The 18,799-nt window shown below is 38.8% G+C and overlaps 1 protein-coding gene across 1 annotated transcript in view; it reads left to right on the top strand.

The window, feature by feature from the left end:
• Positions 1 to 1,419: 1,419 nt before the first annotated feature.
• dsf (nuclear receptor dissatisfaction) overlaps positions 1,420 to 18,799 on the top strand; it is a gene marked incomplete at its 5' end in the record, with an annotated part of 64,195 nt that continues 46,815 nt past the window's right edge. The window contains 2 exons of the mRNA XM_083124745.1: positions 1,420 to 1,507; positions 3,046 to 3,207. Of these exons, the coding sequence (XP_082980871.1) occupies positions 1,420 to 1,507; positions 3,046 to 3,207 (250 nt within the window). The remainder of the gene's footprint in view (positions 1,508 to 3,045; positions 3,208 to 18,799) is intronic.

The following is an 18,799-nucleotide window of genomic DNA, read 5'->3' as shown; positions in this document are numbered from 1 at the left end:
ATGGAAACTGGTCAAATATGCACCGACTGCTAAAACCATAGAATCCGTAACCGATTCTTGCGGACGTACGTATAGCCTATCTCCGATACGGGTTACCTGGTCATGCTACTGCACATGAGCAACAGGAATAATTACGGAATGCGAACTTTATCCCTCACGCTAAATTCTTTTAAACTTCAACTTACTGCAGTTCCTTCAAGAGCTATAATTAAATTATATTTAGTGTTTGGTGATCTAGGGCCCGGGACTTAATGTTATGTATTTTTCATTTGGCTTCGGATCTAATATTGGGGTGAGATATTTACATATCTGATGAAAATCAGTCGAAATAGACAAACTTGTCAAAGCATATTTTGACATATTTCACCAATTTAGCGTTTTTACAACATATTTCTTCAATTTTGTTGTAATAAGACATATTTCTGTATAATTTCGTAATTCTCTCTCACATAATCGGTTATTTCATATTTTTTTTCTTCGTAGCGTTAGCACAACGGATATTTCATATTGTCGATGGCAGGATCTGGAAATTAAGTAGGAAGAAAGATGCCGTCTTTTCTTAGTACAGAACAATAATACCCCACTTTTATATCCCGCCGACAATTGATAGCCATGCAAACATTATTGAGGAAAAATGTTCTCTGTCATTGTTGCACGGGAAGTAAAGAAGTTTCGTTCTCATTTGTTTGCCTTTTTCGCTTTTCACAAAAATCAGTCAAAAGTAAAAATAACATTCGGTACATTAAAGCCCCTACTCTACATACTCTATCGGGTATGGGAGAAATTCGAGAGTACTGTTGTGCATATTTTTGGCTTTACTGGGAATATTTCTGCATTTTTCTGACATATTTGTAATTTTTGAACATATTTTCCAATTTATATGACATAATTACATACATATTTTACAGTTTTATAGGACATAAAGTCCCGGGCCCTAGATAACGGATGTTAAGATTCTATATATCTTTTTCTCTTTTATTTTATATTTCTTTCTCTGCCTTTTCTTTCAATTTTTCTGTTTCCTTTCTCCCATTTCCTTCTTTTCTTTTCTCTCTCTCTCTTTCTTTCTTTGTCTCTCTTTTTATTAATTTCCTTCTCTAATTTTTCTCTTTCCTTCCTCCCTTTTTCCATGTCCCCCGCTCTAGCTCTTTATTCCTACCTTCGGTGGTCCTCGACTTCCGATCTGGCTAGACAGAGAGGACGAAGACGTTGAAGTGATTGAGCTATTAATTTAGTACAAATAATAATAGTAAATGTGCATCGGAAATGAAATAAAAAATAGTAATTGTGAACTCGTATAGTTAACGAAGAGGAGAAGAGGGCAAAGAGAAGGAAGGGTTATAGAAAATTTCACTATTTTTCTTGCAAAGTACAGGTGTGAAGGTCCATACTTGAAATAACTTCTATTCTACTCTTGTCATTGCAGGAGATCGTCTCCTGGATATTCCCTGCAAAGTCTGCGGCGACAGAAGTTCTGGAAAACACTACGGCATCTACAGTTGTGACGGTAAGATCTTCAACTGATCTGGTGTGTTCTGAAAGTAAGGTAACACATGCATCTATTCTGAAATTAGAAATCTTTATCAAGTTGTAGCTTGATTTCGGTGGCGGTGACATCGGTTCTCGGGTCACCTGAACTAAAGAAGGGCATGTAATTGTTTCATAATTTTTCTCTGTAATTTACAGTACTTAAAATACGTGTAAATCGGAAGATGTCCAGCAGGCTATAGCGAGCCTACCAACAGCGTGGAGCCTGAACAAGTGGGTTTGCGATAGGAGCTGCGGTTGAGATTACATCAGTGGCTCGCTTGGTCTTTGGAGGATTCGGGAGTCATGACTCGCTCCAAAATTCAGACGTTACGTAAATAATAATAAAAAACCTCTGCCACGTTCCTTGATTTTGCAGAGAAAAAAATCTAATCAAAATTTAACGACCAGAACACCGTTAAGAACTGGTGATTCTATAATTAATAAAATATTTTCGAGTTACCCTTTTGTCACGAGCCGGAAATAAAATGCTGTGTAATCAAAAACGCCAGCAGTCCCCGGGTGACGAGAGGTCGCCGGAGGAGTCTTGATCGAGGGAGCGAAGCGCGAAGTGTGTTGCGAGTGACAGTGTTAAGTCGGTCCATTTAAAAGGTTTGGGCGAACCCACTGAGGACACCTTCAATGGACCGATAGAGCGCCACGTCGTGACTCAGCCGAGGAACCGCGAAGGAAATCAGGTACAGTGGTGACACTTTGGATTTTTATCATTGTCAGTGTTTAGATATCTTGCTGGCTCGTGCATGATCTCTCCCCCCCCCCCCACTTGTGCGATTCTATTAAATATTGGTAAGGAGCAATGAGCGTAATTTATTCCATTCTTCATACATACATCCTCTTGCAGCCAAGCAGTTTAAGCCGGCGAACGGCCTAAACGTAACACTTTTATATTCTATCGGTATTACTGGTTCGGGGAAAGCTATAGGTTTCATATCAGCTTATATATGATTTAGGGCTGAGCCGATACCACTTTCAACCGATACTCATACCGATATCTACACTCTCATCGATTCTCACCAAAACCAATACCGAAATTTGAAAATTTTAACGAAGTTGTTCAAAATATTGATTAATATTAGCTGGTGAGTAGGTTCCTCTCCAATTATAAGCATTAATTTACCACAGTTTTGCTTTAAAATATTAAAAAATTACATCAGAATATAAAAAAAAATACTGTGATGTAATCAGAAAATACAGTTTCACGTGATATTGGTACAAAAAATGGAAACTTCGAATTTTGCATAACTTCAGGATAATCAGACTCCGAGAAAGTGTCACGCGGCAGTTTTGTGTAACCTGCGAACAATCAAATCGTCGGCTGGTATTGGTAAATAAAATTGAACCGATACCGATACATAGTGTTCGGTATCGGCTCAACTTTAATATTATTCTATTCGTATTTGCTGTTTTTAGAATATGTGTGCAATTTAGAAACACTAATAGGCGCTGACCGCCCATCCGCTAAAATCGTCAATATACTCACGGCTTCTCCAATTACAGGCTGCTCTGGTTTCTTCAAGAGAAGCATCCACAGGAACAGGGTGTACACTTGCAAAGCCCAGGGAGACCTAAAGGGCCGCTGCCCCATTGACAAGACACACCGCAACCAGTGTAGGGCCTGCAGACTGAAGAAGTGCTTCGAAGCCTGCATGAATAAAGACGGTGAGTGCCTTGTGATTGTATACCGATTGTAATTTACATCCAGTGATTTGTGAGATACTCATCTATGATTGGCTGATTTCTTTGACGTGGATGAATTTAGCGTTGTTACTGAATCATTGAAACACACGCTGAATCCCTTACTGACAGACAGCGACAATAATGATATGAAACCAAGCGGTGGTGGTAAGATTTCATTTGCCTGTGCGTCCAGTCTTTTATGACATGGTTGTCCGAAGGGATTGGGAAGGGTGTCGAACGGGTCAGTTGACTTTCCCTTGGCAAACCTGATGGCATTGTTAATTTCAAATCAAAAAAAAAGAAAAATACTTACTATTTTCTATGTAATAATTGAGCGGTTCGGGAGTAAAACTTGATTACCCACAAAAGCATGAAACCGAAAAAAAGGCAAGTGAAAGTTCGGCCATTGCATTGTGGCTACTACTACTACTACTACTACTACTACTACTACTACTACTAATAATAATAATAATAATAATAATAATAATAATAATTCCATTATTTGGCGGGCGGGATTCAGCCGTTGGCTGCTCTACCGCTAACCCTTGTCATGAGCTACATAAGAAGATACATAAATGTATAAGAATACATAATATAATAATGCATATACAGATAGAAACAATGATTGAAACTAAATAGAAATAAAAGATTTCACATGTACCTCCATTGTAAACATACTCATTATAGTAAGAGTAGTCAAAAAATAATACAAATGTGAAAGAACAATTTTTAAAAAAAGTTTATAGTGACAGAAATATGGGTAGAGAAAAACTTAGGGGAAAAATAAAATACAAATGTTATAAAGGTAACATAAAGTTGCCTCTAAGTAAAAAAAAAAAAATTTTTCTTTGCCAATTACCGCTACTGAACTGACTTTGTTGCCTTTCGGTCTTCTATCAGAAGAAATACTTGTAAAAAATATCAAATCTTTTACTTATTCTTTATTAATATTTGTTCATGTTTGTATCATTTTGTATTATTTTTATTCTTTGGTTTTTTCATTGCTCATTGTTCACAATTTCAGTGTAAAATGGCCATCTGTGCTGTATCTGAAATATTCTCAATAAATAAATAAATAATGTATGAACAACAGGAGACTATGCAGCAAGTAATGTTATATCAAGTTTGAATAGAATGTATCGAGTTTTACGCCATAGCCGCTCAATTTACTAGGTAAATAAACTATTTTATTACAGAAAAAATCTAGTTAATTAAAAGAATAATCAAAGTAAAAACCGTGTTAGATCTAAATATTGACTGTAAAATGCAGATACCAAACCAGTACCTCATATTTACATATTCCACCACTTAATCCAGAGAATATTCCATTAGTTTTCAAAATTACAAAAAATAGTTCTTCACGCAAGAGTTCACATAATGTAAACTTCATGACTTCCATAACTTTCAGTTTTTCTTCAACGAGTTAACATTCATCTAGATTGAGTACGAGTATAATAATAATAATAATAAATTGGCAAAATATTAGTTTATTATTTTTACTTTATAATAATAAGAATTGTTAATTGATTATTATTAATTACACTATTCAATTTTATGTCAACGGATTGACATTCTCTAGAAAAATTTATGGTGATGCCTAAGTTTTAAGGTGATAATTGCAGTTGTACAACATATGAAATTCAACATGCAAATTGTACTTCATAAAATGACAATTTTAAAATCAAAAAGTGGTAATGAGCATAATTATTCGTTCATTGCCCTTCAAGAATACACTATAACAAAAATAGCCAATGCACTCAGCCACTGTTTCGGCTTTAATTGAAGAAGAAATAACATTTAAATCATTTACCTCTGCCAGATCTTAATTCTCTCTGTCCATCGAATGAATCCAAATCCCACACTGCCATAAAATCGCTTTCCGGGTTCCAATTTTTTCTCTTTCCTCATCCTACAAGGACATCTGGAAAACTTAATGTTCCGTTGTGTTTATATTTCCTTAATTACATTTTTATTCGGCTCTTTTATACGTGTTACCTTAATTACATCCGTGGCTGAATAGCATCTGAGCCCTGAGGGTTACCTGCGGTAATTACCTGTCCTCGCGGTATTGCTGAGGGGGAAGAAAAAATTACCTCAGCCCGCTTTCTCAAAATTAGCAGATATTTTGCATTCATTCCAGCAACATCTGTTGGGAATTTCAACATGGAGTATGTAATAGCCATCCAGAAGTGTGGAAGGTTACGTAATTCCACTACGTCATATTTATTATGCTTCAAATTAAAGTTGAGTGTTTTGTTATTGTAAGATTTCCCCCAAACATGAAGCCGACATTTGGGTCGCACTGTCTGGCCACACTGCATTTATAATCTCAAGTAGAGTCATTTTTTGTGTGCGTGATAGAATGAAGTTAGATAAGGGAAGAAAATTGCCCTTTTTGAATACTCACATCCCCGTTTTTGGTTCTATTATTTCTCCCCGTGGTTGCCGTTTGTGGGGAAATAGGTAAATGTTACCAATCAAATTCTCAATTGGTATTTTCATTCAATTTTCGTATATAGTACGTGTTTTAACGGAATGTAATATTAGCAACGCTACATGGCACAAAGATTGTTGTTGTTGAGTTGGTGTTTTAAGTCCACTTTATGCACAGTAAGGCTAATCGGGACTGGACCTACAGTTTAAAGTAGAATCCGAACCACTTGTGCCTCTACCGGGTATCGAACACAAAGATTGTTAACTCCTTCTTTGTTGTTTTGTTTCAATTCTTGAAGCTGGTATTCCATAAACTACGTAATGTAACCGAATTGGGGAAAAAAGAGAGAGAATTTGCGATATTTCTGTATTTGTATTATTACTGTTTGGCGCTATTTTTCTACCTTGTCAGTTTAATCGCGATGGATGATGAGAGCAATAAATGAAAGGACAAACGCAAAGGTGTAGAGTGGGATCCATAAGTTTTGCTTGACAAATTGTCCATGACTGTTTCCGTTGGTTTTTATCTGCATTTTTCTTATACTGGTTCAGAGGTTGTAAGCGGATTGTTTGGTGTTTTGTGTCAGTTCCTAAAGCTCTCATTGCATGAAACAAAGGGAGTAAAAGTGGTGATGGACAATTTGCTTGGTAATACTTATGGATCCCACTGTACAGACCTCTCTTGTCTCGGTCCGTATAGGCTGACATGGGATTTAAATTATTGGACTGCGCGAGTAGCTTCTGTAATCCCTAAAAAGCTCTTATTTTTTGGCGAACGGGGACGTCATGCTGCAAGGAAGTTGGTTAGGCTGATGAATATTTACGAAGAGGCCGTGTTTGAAGGGAACCCAGAGGAATCGACGAGGAAATTTCGGAGGACTTTGTTGGTCGTCGGGGGAGGAAGACAAGAAGTCTTGGTAAACACGCTGCGGCGGATCCATTAGATGCTCTATTTGACTTGCGTGATTGGAGACTTTGGTCAACACCGCTTTTCGCGTCAACTTCCAACTTTTTCGGGCAGGGAGGGAGAGAAGAGGTCGGGGGAATTCGCCAGCCGAGATCGAAGCTCAACTTCGTGCTGTGGTGACGGCGACGGCGGAAGGAGATTTGGGTGAAGAGGCCAACAGTTTCCAACTCGCTGTTTGCAGAAGCTTCACTCTGTTCGGTGTACCTTAATGAGGCGATCGTGCTGTAGCTATAATATCTGACTATCCAAAGTCACATGGAATCTCTCTCTCTCTCTCCTCTCTCCCAGTGTGTGTGTGTGTGGTGTCAAACTGTGTGTTCCTTGTACGTGTGTGTGATGTGCGTGCAGAAGAGAGGTCAAATTCTAAAATTATTGAAATTCCATGTAAATTCTTGAAAGATCTCATTTCTAAATCCCATGCTGTACTATACTTTCTACAAGGTAGACCAAAAGCCACAATCGAATATTGATTGATTGATTTGGTTTATTTTACTTTTGGCTAATCGCGAAGATGAGGATGAGTGATGGCACGAGGAAATTGATGAAGGGATAGTTACAAAAAACCCATGTCGGGAATCGAACCCGGAACCCCTGGAGTCGTAGCTCGCTGTGTTAACTACTCCGTTACGGAGGTTGACACAGTCGAATATTAATATAATTATATTATTATATTTATATCCCCACATTGGGAATGGTAAAACGGTTTTAACCTACCAAACGAATCATCAATACTCTCAACAGAAATATGTCATTTCATTACTACTATACAGTATGAAAATTGAGGCACAAAAGTAATAAATCTTAACGGATGCCTTAAGTAAACAAGATCACCAGCTCATCAGTTAACAGTGAACAAATACTAAAATAACAAATTCATAGATTTACAATATAGAGAGGTAAGGATATGTCCACTTCATGCATAGAAACCCACACGGACCTCAATAAAAATCTAGAGCGACTAGACAAATATGGAAAAAAAGTAAGAGATCTGAACACCATCACTTCCTTGTCTGACATATAGAGATCTACAATTTCAAAAGTTGTGCGTTACTAAAGATTACTTTTGGGGAAGTAATGTAAACGCGACGGTAACGAGTTATACTTTCAATAACTTTCATATCTCTGGAAAGGAGTTAAAGAAGAGGAAAGCAGTGGTGATGAAAGAAGAAAAATGAATGTGCCCCGTGTATGGAAACGGTAAACCATTCACAGACTCATGTAATGTCGTGTGAAAGAATTGCGGGTTTCCCAGATGGCATAGTGGTAACGTCGTCGCCAATTATTCAAGGGGACCCGGCTTCCCCCTCCTGGTGGAGGAACACAATGGTTCGGTTTAAAATTGACTGAACACATAAAGTTAAAAAAAAGAAGAAAAATAATAAATTCCGGAATCCAATCTACTCATCAACTCGAAACGGACTTTTGATATTTTATGTATTTGATGCACCAAAAGTGTTTATGTCTATTGGAATCAAAAAATTATACAAATTTGTGTCAATTGACACATTTTAGGTTTTTTTGTATACCGGTAGCAAAGAAATTCGGCGTCTTGAGCAGAAGTGCGTTGGAAGCACAAAATGGGAGGTGGGGGTGGGGGGGGCGACGATCAAGAATATCTGATTCCCGCCCACGATACTGTGTCAATGTTCACCGTGCAATGTTACCTGTATGGATACTTTTAGAGTTGAAACATCTTCCCTAGTGGGAGATGAGAGCTGTATACGGACCGAAGCTCCGTTGCATACTAATTGGATGCCGCTGTCCGCGACAAGCAAAAGCTCCCCTTCCCTCCGATATTTGGCAAGAACAGTACCTCGTGAGGACTTTTGTTTCACCATTTCCTCAGAGAGAGGAAAAATTGCTTTAAGGTCCAAACATGGACGTCCGCGGTATTTTTTTCAAGGGGGGGGGGGGGCAAGCGAGGCAATTTTCGCAAATTTTTCTCCCTCTCAAAAATACTCCTTCAGCTTGAAGTTATCACGTTCCTGGAACCCTCTTTTAAAAGTTAACATAAATTACTATGGCTGAAATGAAATTATATGTGTGACATATATAATTTAAGGTTGAAGTTCAATTTCCAGAGAGGGCATGGCCTTCCCTTGCCCCCTACCGGGCGTCCATGGTCCCTCATATTTAAATGTAAGGATCTTAGCGCACTCGTTAACTCTCCCTCCAAAAAAAGGAAACCGTTGATGCATTTTTTGTATTACGCGAACTGAAAAACGAGTACATACATTGTAAAACTCTGAACAAAGCCAGTTATGAGTATGGCATCATCGCAAATTTTGCCGAATGCCTAATCATATTTACTCGCATGTCAAACCTATCCTTTCTCCACACCAGCATGGATTTGTACAAAACCGTTCAACTGTGACTAATCTCGTCGAATTAACAAACTACGTTGCGTCAACTATTGACGATAAAGGACAAGTCGATGTAATATACACGGACTTTTCAAAGGCCTTCGACACGGTACACCACGATACTTTAATTCAGAAACTAGCTTACATCTGCCTCTCCCCGCAACTTATAAAACTACTTGCTTCATATTTACAGAACAGACGACAATATGTCATGCACCAAGGACTAAGATCCTCCTATTACGTAGCCAGCTCCGGTGTCCCCCAAGGTTCGAACCTAGGCCCCCTGCTGTACTTGATTTTCATTAACGATTTACCAGACTCACTAAAAAACTCCGAAAAATTATTCTTTGCTGAAGATGTCAAAATTTTCAAACAAATTAAAAGTGATCACGACTGCACGAAATTACAAGACGAGCTTAACGAAGTACTTGATTGGTGCAAGAACAACAAGGTTAATCTCAATCTCAAGAAATGCAAAGTAGTGTCATTCACACGTAACAAACATCCCATCCAATACTCATATAACATTTCCGACGTAGAAATCCTAAGAGAGAATACTGTAACTGATCTTGGAGTCACATTTGACAAAGTTTTAAATTTCCAGACACACACTGCGCGCATCCTCAGTGAAGCGCACAGGAACCTAGGATTTGTGATGAGAATGGGTAGCCAGTTTAAGAAAAAGAAACCTTTTTGCTACTTTACTATACATTTGTCAGATCAAAACTTGAATATGCCTCAGTCGTTTGGGACCCGTTATTTAAAAGAAATCGAAAAAAATAGAGAAACTCCAAAATAAATTCTTAAGGTATTTAGTATATAAATTAGATGGCATTTATCCAAAATTCACTTCGGGTGACATCTTACGCAACATGCTGAGTGTCCCGTCCCTTGAAAAAAGAAGACAGATGCACCAGTTAACCCTCCTTTCGAAACTTGCAAATGGAAAAATAGACTCCTCCGCACTTCTCGCAAAAATAAACTTTTATGTTCCATACTCAAAATTAAGACCCAGAAATGACCTCTTCCAAATTTCACGCGGTAGAACCAGGATGGCTGAAACTGATCTCATGAGGAGGATGTGCGCGTTGTACAATATAGTCTCCAATAATACCCCTGACATTGATCTATTTAGACCTAAAAGCAAACTTATTATGTGAACCCTGTATATAATAGCATTGTAACCAAATATGTTGTATACTTTATGATATACCACCCTTGTATTATATATTGTTGTTATGTAATGATTATTCTGTTCCGTCTTATACGTAGTTCTTTTCTCCTTGTCTTTGTTGTTTTCTCTTTCCAATTCTTAATTACTTTTTGTCAATATGTATGTAAACTGAACTCAGTTAACCTCAAAACACTGTAACTGGGCATTTGCCTGTAGTGTTTAATAAATAAATAAATAAATAAATTTCGTGTATCCGAGTACAGTGTGTGCTTCAGTGTGTGCCATTGAAATATGCCATTGAACAACGCAGGCGATGGGAATATTGTCTCTAAATTTTTCATATTACAGTGTATCAGAATTCCTTCTGTTGCTATATTGAACGTTCTTGTATTAAATAATCCACTCATGTTCAAAAGTAGCTTTTTCTTTATTCCTTCAGTAGAAGACCTGCACCAGTGACAGATGCAAATTTTCTGTATCGAGGATCGAACGTCTCGCAAAGCTAAAGAAATCTGCTCACAGCGACTCCGGGGCTGTTTTTGTTAGGAGATTTTTTTAACTTCAAAGGAACACGCTGTCAACGCAGGGTACTTACTCAAAGCTATTTCGTTTGATGTTTTAATCAGCTTTTTTCTGGATCTTTCCCGAGCCCGAAATTCAATCCAAAGCTGCCTGGGTCCATTTTTCCTACTCGTAGGCAGATTTTTCTCTCTCTTTCTCTCTGTATCTCGTCTTCTCTTTTCAAGTTGAGGGGGGAAAGGGGGGCAATTTGTAACGTTTCTATCATACGAGCTCAGTCCTCTCTGAAATGTAAAATAAGCCTAACTTCGGGACACGATTGACTGGGCATCTTTTCTTCCACGTTACACGCGTATAGTTGCTTTCCCCCCCCCCCCCTTTTCGCCCTCCCCTTTTCCGAACCGATTTTCCAACTTGATGTTTTCCAGTTAGTCGACTTTACAGGGTGTACAGTGAATCCTTCCTGTGTTAAGCGAGGCGAGCTAAACTGACTCTCAAAAGTGGAGAAACGGGGCAGGGGAAAGGAGGGGAGGGGTCCTCAGTTCAAGAGAGGATAAACATGTTCGGTTCAACTGAATGGATAGGGAAAGAGGCTGCTGAAGGGGGGGAGGTTGAGGGGAGGGAGAAGAAGACTTTGTAGCACTTCGTGCGCCCGTTCCTGGCTCCCAATAGAAACGCCCCGTCGAGCGGAACCGCGGCTGCGCAGAACGGAAGATCTTGAATGAGTGACTTCCTCCCTGTAGCCAATTAGAGATCGATATAGTCACCTCCTGGTTGCAGAGGCGGGAAAATCAATACGCAACGTCGCTCGTCTTCTGTCGGATTGCCCTCCGGACACGACAGAAAGGGGGGCGAGAGAGAGAGGAGGAGGGTTGGGAAGGAATGAAGGGACAAAAAAGAAAAGCGGCAGCCAACGGAGGACAGTATTGCACCAAAGGAGGCCTGCCCTTAAGCCTAATGCGGTTTGTGCTTCGGGTTTCTAGTTCTGTTGAAGATGTCAGCGAGCTTTTGCAAAAAGTATCCTGGCACTCTGGCAACCCTGCATCTCGCATCGGCAAGCAAATATTGCGAATTCGCTTGCCTAAGCTGTACAGTCGGGAGCAAAAGTGGTTGTACACAGACCACCGTGATAATAGTCTTACATCACCCTCCTGGAATTTTACGAATAGTCTGAAGGATAGCAGGATTTACACAGAGAGAGGGAGATAAGAGTGAAATACATAAATTTGTGTTTTTGTTATTACTACGTCGTTTTCAGTCATTTTTGGACTAGTCACGTCGATGAAAATAAATTATGTATAGCTGAAATTAATGAGAGGACATTTACAAAGACCACACACATGCCTCACTGGGATTCGAACCAGGGACTGTCGGTGGCGAGATCGAAAACAGACAACGCACCCGACCAACAAATCGGCTAAATACAGAATTAATGCGGGAAAGTGATTAAAGAAATACAAAACCAGGGGACAAAACGGAGAGGGAGAGAAACGGAAAAAAGAAAAGATAGAAAAAGTCAGAAAAAATAAGAAATAGACAAAGAGAACAGAAATTGAGGAAGAAAGAAAATATATAGAAATAAGAAAGAAAGAGAGAGAATTAAATATAGCAAAAGAGAGAAAGTTAGTAACCATGACCAGAGAATCAGAGTCCTTCGTCCACTATATTAGAAGAAATTGAATGTTAATTAAGACATATTCGTTAAGACAAAATATCAATCCTTGTGAAACTTCATCATCTTTTCGATTATTGCGATGTTGCTTACGGGCCAGGAATCACAAAAAGGCTCTCAGGCAAAATTCAGAAAGTCCAAAATGCATGATAGAGGTATGTCTACAGATTTAAAAATCACGAACACGTTCTCCCTGTGCTTAATCAGCACAAAATTCTCAACATGGCAAGACGGAGAGAACTGCACGTGACCTGCATTACTTGCAATGTTATAAATAAAAACATCCCGGACTATCTGAGTGTAAAGCTTAAAGCCAGGAGTGAAACGCACTCATACTCCACAAGAAACGCCACTAATCTCCATATACCTCGCTGCAGAACCTCTGTTTCGCAATCTTCATTCAGTTACATGGCACCTATAATCTGGAATGCACTCCCGAATAAAATAAAACAACTGAACTACAAACACTTTCGTAGAGCAGTAGTATATGATTCACTGATTGATGATCAGAAGCAAAGTAAGACCACATATGATTAAAAACTGTTTCCTGTGAATTATTGAAAAAAAGATAAAACTGGACCGAAACTAAGTAATAATACATGTATATTATTATCTTTTCATTTATTAGCACACACGCACTGTATATATATTGTCATCTGTTTTCTTTTTGTGATTTTCTTTGTTTAGTAGTAGTTTTTTTTATAGTTTCTTTTATGTTATTTTACTTATGTAGTGTCTTATAATCTTCATGTATAATAATTGTACCTAGGTACTCTGCTACATCTTTCTTTATCGGGTTAGGTGGTAGATCAGCATTTGCTGAACCTCGCCCAAGAATAAAGACCATTGAAATTGAAATTGAAATCATTTCATTTGAAAGTTTAGGTGCAAGTTTTCTCCGGATGTTAAATTTTAATCTAGAACACACTGGTAATACACTTGAGAGAATTGATGCGATTGCATATTAACAGAAAAAAAAATTTATTTCTAAAACTGTAGAAACTGCATCAAATTTTGGAGGCCTGACCTTCCCTTGACATCGTCTGATATGTTCAAATCACACATTTCCCTGCGTCAAACGAAACCAACTAAAAATACATATTTTGATTTGGCGTGTTGCTCTGTATCCCTGAGAGCTTGAAAGTCCACTTTATGCGCAGATAGGTTAATAGCGTCTGGATCTTCAGTTTAAAGTGTCGATCCGAACCTCGACGTGCCTAACCCTGGATTCCGTACGAGGCCCCCGTATCATTTATTCTGACGTGAACTTATAGTTGTGCTACTGGAGCCAAAGCAAATGTGTCGATAAACAGTTTGAGTTCAGAAGATAATGGTTAATCTGTAAATAATCGATTAAAGTTAATTTTTACGTCGGCATTTTATCTGTATCGCTATTTTCCAAAATCACCAGCGGATCCATAAAATACATCATAGCCTATATATATTCTGTGCTTTGGAGAGTTTATTCAAGGATGAAACTACGAAGTCAAATTTTCGTTTTTCACGGGACGAGATGAAACGGTTGTGATGGAAAAAGTCATCCGTGGTATTGATATTGGAAAATTGTTGGGTTACGAGGACTGTTCAGTGAAATTCTATGAAAAGAGCAGCCACTGGAGAATACAATGTGGCCGTCCTCCAACCGCACCCTGCAGTGCCATAGCAAACCTCCTTCCCCCTCATGTTTCTACTCTTCATACAGACCGGTATAGCCCATACACACCACACGGATGATTCTGGAACACACTTCTTGCCGGTAGACGCCCGCCCACCCGTTCACACAAAGAGTGTGACTCCTGTTTCGAGAATTTAGTTCCGACACCCTCCACCCCACATCCCCATCCCCATCGCCAGCAGAGCGAGTTCGTGGAAGGTTGTGGGAAATTCGACACTTGACTCCGGCGGCAAACAATTGTACGACTGGAGCTCTCCTTCGAGGCGCTGTCGGCGAGAAGAAAAAGAGGAAAAGAACGGAGTCATCTCCTTCCTTTGAACCCTCGACGGAGAGTTTTAATTGCATTGCGCAAGGAACGGCTTAATTATACATGTCTGCATGTTCGCTGAGTGTCGATGAACAGATTAAGACATTCGAAGGATGCTGGTTTAATTTGAGAATTTTTGACACCGAAAATACCCCTGAGGTACATTGATGCATGTACAGTCACCGGCAAGGACATGTTTAGGAGGGGAGGTAGGTTTAGTTTCGGCCCTTACCCCCGAAAGACTTACCAAGTTTACAATTCAATAATGAAAATATACCTGTTTAGCATTTGTAATGTACAGTCACCCGGAATAAAATTGGGACAGAACTCGAAGCGACCGGTTGCCGGAAATTTGATAATTTGCCCACCATTATACTCATTTTAGCGTGTGTTGTGCCCTGTCTTATTTGGGAATGTGGGCTTAGAGCTTGTAACTGTTTACATGCATGCGTTTACCGCTGCACAAGTCGTCATCAATCTGGATACAAACTACTTGAGCTGGGTGCATTGTTCTGGAGGCAATGGCGTCGTCACCCATCCTCATGCTGATGACGTGCAAGGGCCACTTCCTGAAAATTCCGAGAAATTACGAAGCGGTTGGTTCCTACGGTGAAATTGCATGGTGTTGTGTGTGTTGCCTAACTCGACGGCGATAGTCGAAGTTACTGTTGAATCGAACTTCGCTCATCGCCTTAGAGTTAGTAAAGCCCATAAGAGGAGGATCTGGCAATTATTATTGCCGGTGGCCAGGCACGTATCTAGAAATATATTTTGGGGAAGGGGGTCCGAACCAAGTGTCTCACCAATGTAATAATATAAATGTGAAAATTTAATAATATTAAAATATAATAAATTAAATTAAAATATGTACATTAATTAATATTGTATTGTTAATATTACATGAATACATAAAAAGACGGTTTAAGAATAGAAATAGAACGCATTCATTATCTAGCTTACGTGAACTTAAGATGGCGAAAAGTTGTATAAATAGAACTACCCTGGCAAGAAAATTAATGTAAAATAGAAAAAGAATTGAATATTTATTGAAAAACAAAAAATGATATTAGATCCAGTTGACGAAAAGCAGAGTTGTTCATTAATATTTTATGTATATTATCATAAGTTGAGTGTGCATAAGAGAATATCGGGTTTAGGCAAGGACGTTTTCCACAGATCAAATCTTCACCCTTAGACAAACTTTGGAGAAAGCATTTGAATTGTAATATAACAGTGCACCAATTGTACATATACTTTAAACAAGCCTTTGATAGTATAAACAGATCCAAAATATATGAGATTATGAATTTTTTTGGAATACCAGACAAATTAGTAAATCTAACTAAAATGACTCTTACAAAGACACTTAATAAAATTAAAATTCAAAATAAACTCTCAGACACGTTTGAAACCTTAACTGGAGTTCGACAAGGAGATGCCCTTTCCACAGCACTCTCCATATTATGTCTAAAAATCCGACCCGCAGGAACATTTTTCAATAGAATGAACCAGTGCCTTGATTATGGAGGTGACATAGCTGTTTTGGGTAGAAGTCAAAGCTCTTTGAGGTGGTTATGCTAGCAATTGAAGAAGCAGCTAACGAAGTCGGATTGGAAGTGAATGTAATGAAAACAAAATACATGAGACTGACAAGTAACCCTACTCGGGTCAGGGAAGTAAAAATTGGTGACCAAAATTATGAAAAGGTGGAAACCTTCAAATATCTGGGATCATTAATGACACAACATCAACATAAATTTACTACATAAAGTTGAAGGGATCAGAATGAGAGAGTGTCGTCACATTTTCATATTAGTGAAAAACACAGATTTAAAAGATGAAACAAATCCACAAATCTACGTTTATATTCGAAATTTCTTCTGTCACTCGTACTTTGCATTGTAGCCCATCAAAAAATTCTGTCTTGAGAATGTCTCTAATTTACTTTCATGTATTTGTTTTGTTTTGTACATTGTATAATGTTTTGCAAAGGCATGGTCAAAATAAATGTGGTTTACCACTATCTCCCCTACACCTTCAATTATTTAACCAGCTTGAAATTCTAATATAAGGCACTGGCGGCAATTAAGAGCCTCGCACACACACACTTTTTGCCCCTGCACTATGGCCTCTTATGCTAAGCATTGTCAACCAAGAGAAAGTAAAATGTCCTTGAACCCCAAGTTTTAAGACTCAATCGCCACTACTGATATAAAGTATTTTCCAGCAGCAATATTTTCATTTTACATTAATCGGGATTAAGGGCTTGTTTTACCAGGGGCTGAAATTAGCTACCGCGAGTCGCAAAACATGATTAATTTTTCGTTCGGCGCTTAATCTATTGAGTCGCAACTTGTGGCGCCTACAGAGTTCTTATGATTATAAACATAACTTAAATCTCCACTTTTTCTCGAACCATTATGATGTAAATACGTGGTATATTTATTGATTTGAGATAATTGGCAGTTTCTTTTACCTTTCTTTGTCCAAGCATTTTTTTCCTCATTTTATTGTATTTTGGTAATATTGTGTCACTTTCAGAGTTACTCTGGATTCCAACTCGGGACTCCTGACTAACTAACACTAACTATATAGGTGAATAGTACAAACAATAATTATAATAAAATTATTATTATTATGAAATAAAACCAATAAACTTATTCTTACTGAAACATTCTTGTAATTTATTATATACTGGGCAGAATCTTCTATTCAACTATCTCTTTATTTTTAAACAAATTTCATACCTTTAATATACTGAAATACAAATATTATATTTTGTTATTTACTTTACACATCTTTTTGAAGAACAATCTTTGGAAGTTGATGGGGAATTTTTAGCCATTCAGGCTGGTAAGAAATTTGAAAAGAGTTTGAATGAAACGCAAAACAGCGATCTTGGAATTTTTGTCTTCTGTAAACTAACTTGCGAAAAACTCATGTCTCTCCGTCTCCAATGAGCTTTTGGTAATGTCGCTTTGCAAACAATGGTCCCGGGTTCGGTTTCCGACGCAAGGAACATTGAACGCTGGCTCAGATCGCACTTTAAATCTCGTCTCGTTTCGAGTTGATGCGTGTCTCGCCTCCAGCTATTAGCATCCGTATCCTTCTGGTCTAGACTTTCGAAATATACACAGAATGTCACCGAACAAATGCTCGCAGTGTACAGGGAACATTAACGGAATCAACATTTTTCATAGTGTTTTTCTGTTTGTCTTCTCCTTCCGACGCTATGAACCTCTTGAAAAAAAAATGATCCTAAATGTATGCGACCACGCTGCGCAGTTTTATTCAGTTACCGCTAACGGATTAGCTTTGTGTATGGTTTGAGTTTGAGTTCTTGTTTTAAGTTCACTTTATGCACAGATAGGCAAATCGGGACGGACCTGCAGTTTAAAATGGAATCCGAACCACTATGCGCCTCGAACCCGGGATCCCTTGATTACAAGGCGACGACGTTACCACTACACCATCGAGGAAGCCCCATTGTGTATGGCCTATCTAGAAATAGACATGTCTGAATAAGTCGCATAGTAATGTAATTTTAGTTCCATAATATACATTAGTTTGCTAAATTCTTGAACGAGACCGAGTGTCTCGGACACACTAAATCTCTTCTCGATTATTAGAGAGGTCTGTCTCGAGACGAGTCTTCCGAAACATTTTAACACGCCTTTGCCACTATCTAATGCAATTTATACGGGAATAGCTGCATCCCTTCTTCAATTTCTTCAAGCGTCCTATTCGCTGCGAAAATCATTGCCTTTTGGGGCTGTTCCATCAATGTTTATCCTCGTTTGAAGAGAACCGGAAGGGCACTTCCCTGATCCTTGTAATTGTGGCCGTCATTCAGGGGAGAAAAGCTCCCCGAAAGATGTGTTTTTGTTTCCTCCATGTCCAACCGAACGTCGTCTTGATCCTGACCGGGGAAGATCTTCTCGGCTCCCATAGAAGGTTCCCAATGACTGTGTATCGATTGGGCGAGAGAAGAAAACCTCTCCGCTAGTTAAGTCGCTCGTTTTTCCGCTCTTCTGACTCTAGCTGCTCTTCTTTTCTCCCTTTCCTCCTCCACCTGCTCTTCTTCTTCTTCCGCTTCTTCTTCTTCCCTTCTCAATCCTCGAGAATCCTCTTCCCGATGCCGTCATTAATGGCGCTGGGAAGAAGAAGCCGTTCGCCTGATTCAATAAGCTTTTTATCGCGGCGAATGACAAATCGGCACACAGTGTTCCCGCGCTTCCTTCTCATCTTCCTTCTTCTCATCCTTGGGCCAGGCCTTGATTCTAGTCTATTTGCAACGCCAATCCCCATTAAGGGACGAATTGCAAATCCTTTGAAAGAGGAGATTAGCTGCACCATTAATCAAACAGGGCTGATGGGAGCCCGCTATTAGCTCCCCCTTTTTTGAAAGAAGTTGCTGATCTTTGCCTGGGCCCGCATCTTCCTTTAAGGTTCTTCTAGAAAGCG

Source organism: Lepisma saccharinum, chromosome 6, assembly GCF_977018435.1.
Source record: "Lepisma saccharinum chromosome 6, izLepSacc3.1, whole genome shotgun sequence".
Taxonomy (NCBI): Eukaryota; Metazoa; Arthropoda; class Insecta; order Zygentoma; family Lepismatidae; genus Lepisma; species Lepisma saccharinum.
The sequence above is the reverse complement of the archived record's forward strand: the minus strand, read 5'-3'. Positions and strand labels throughout refer to the sequence as shown.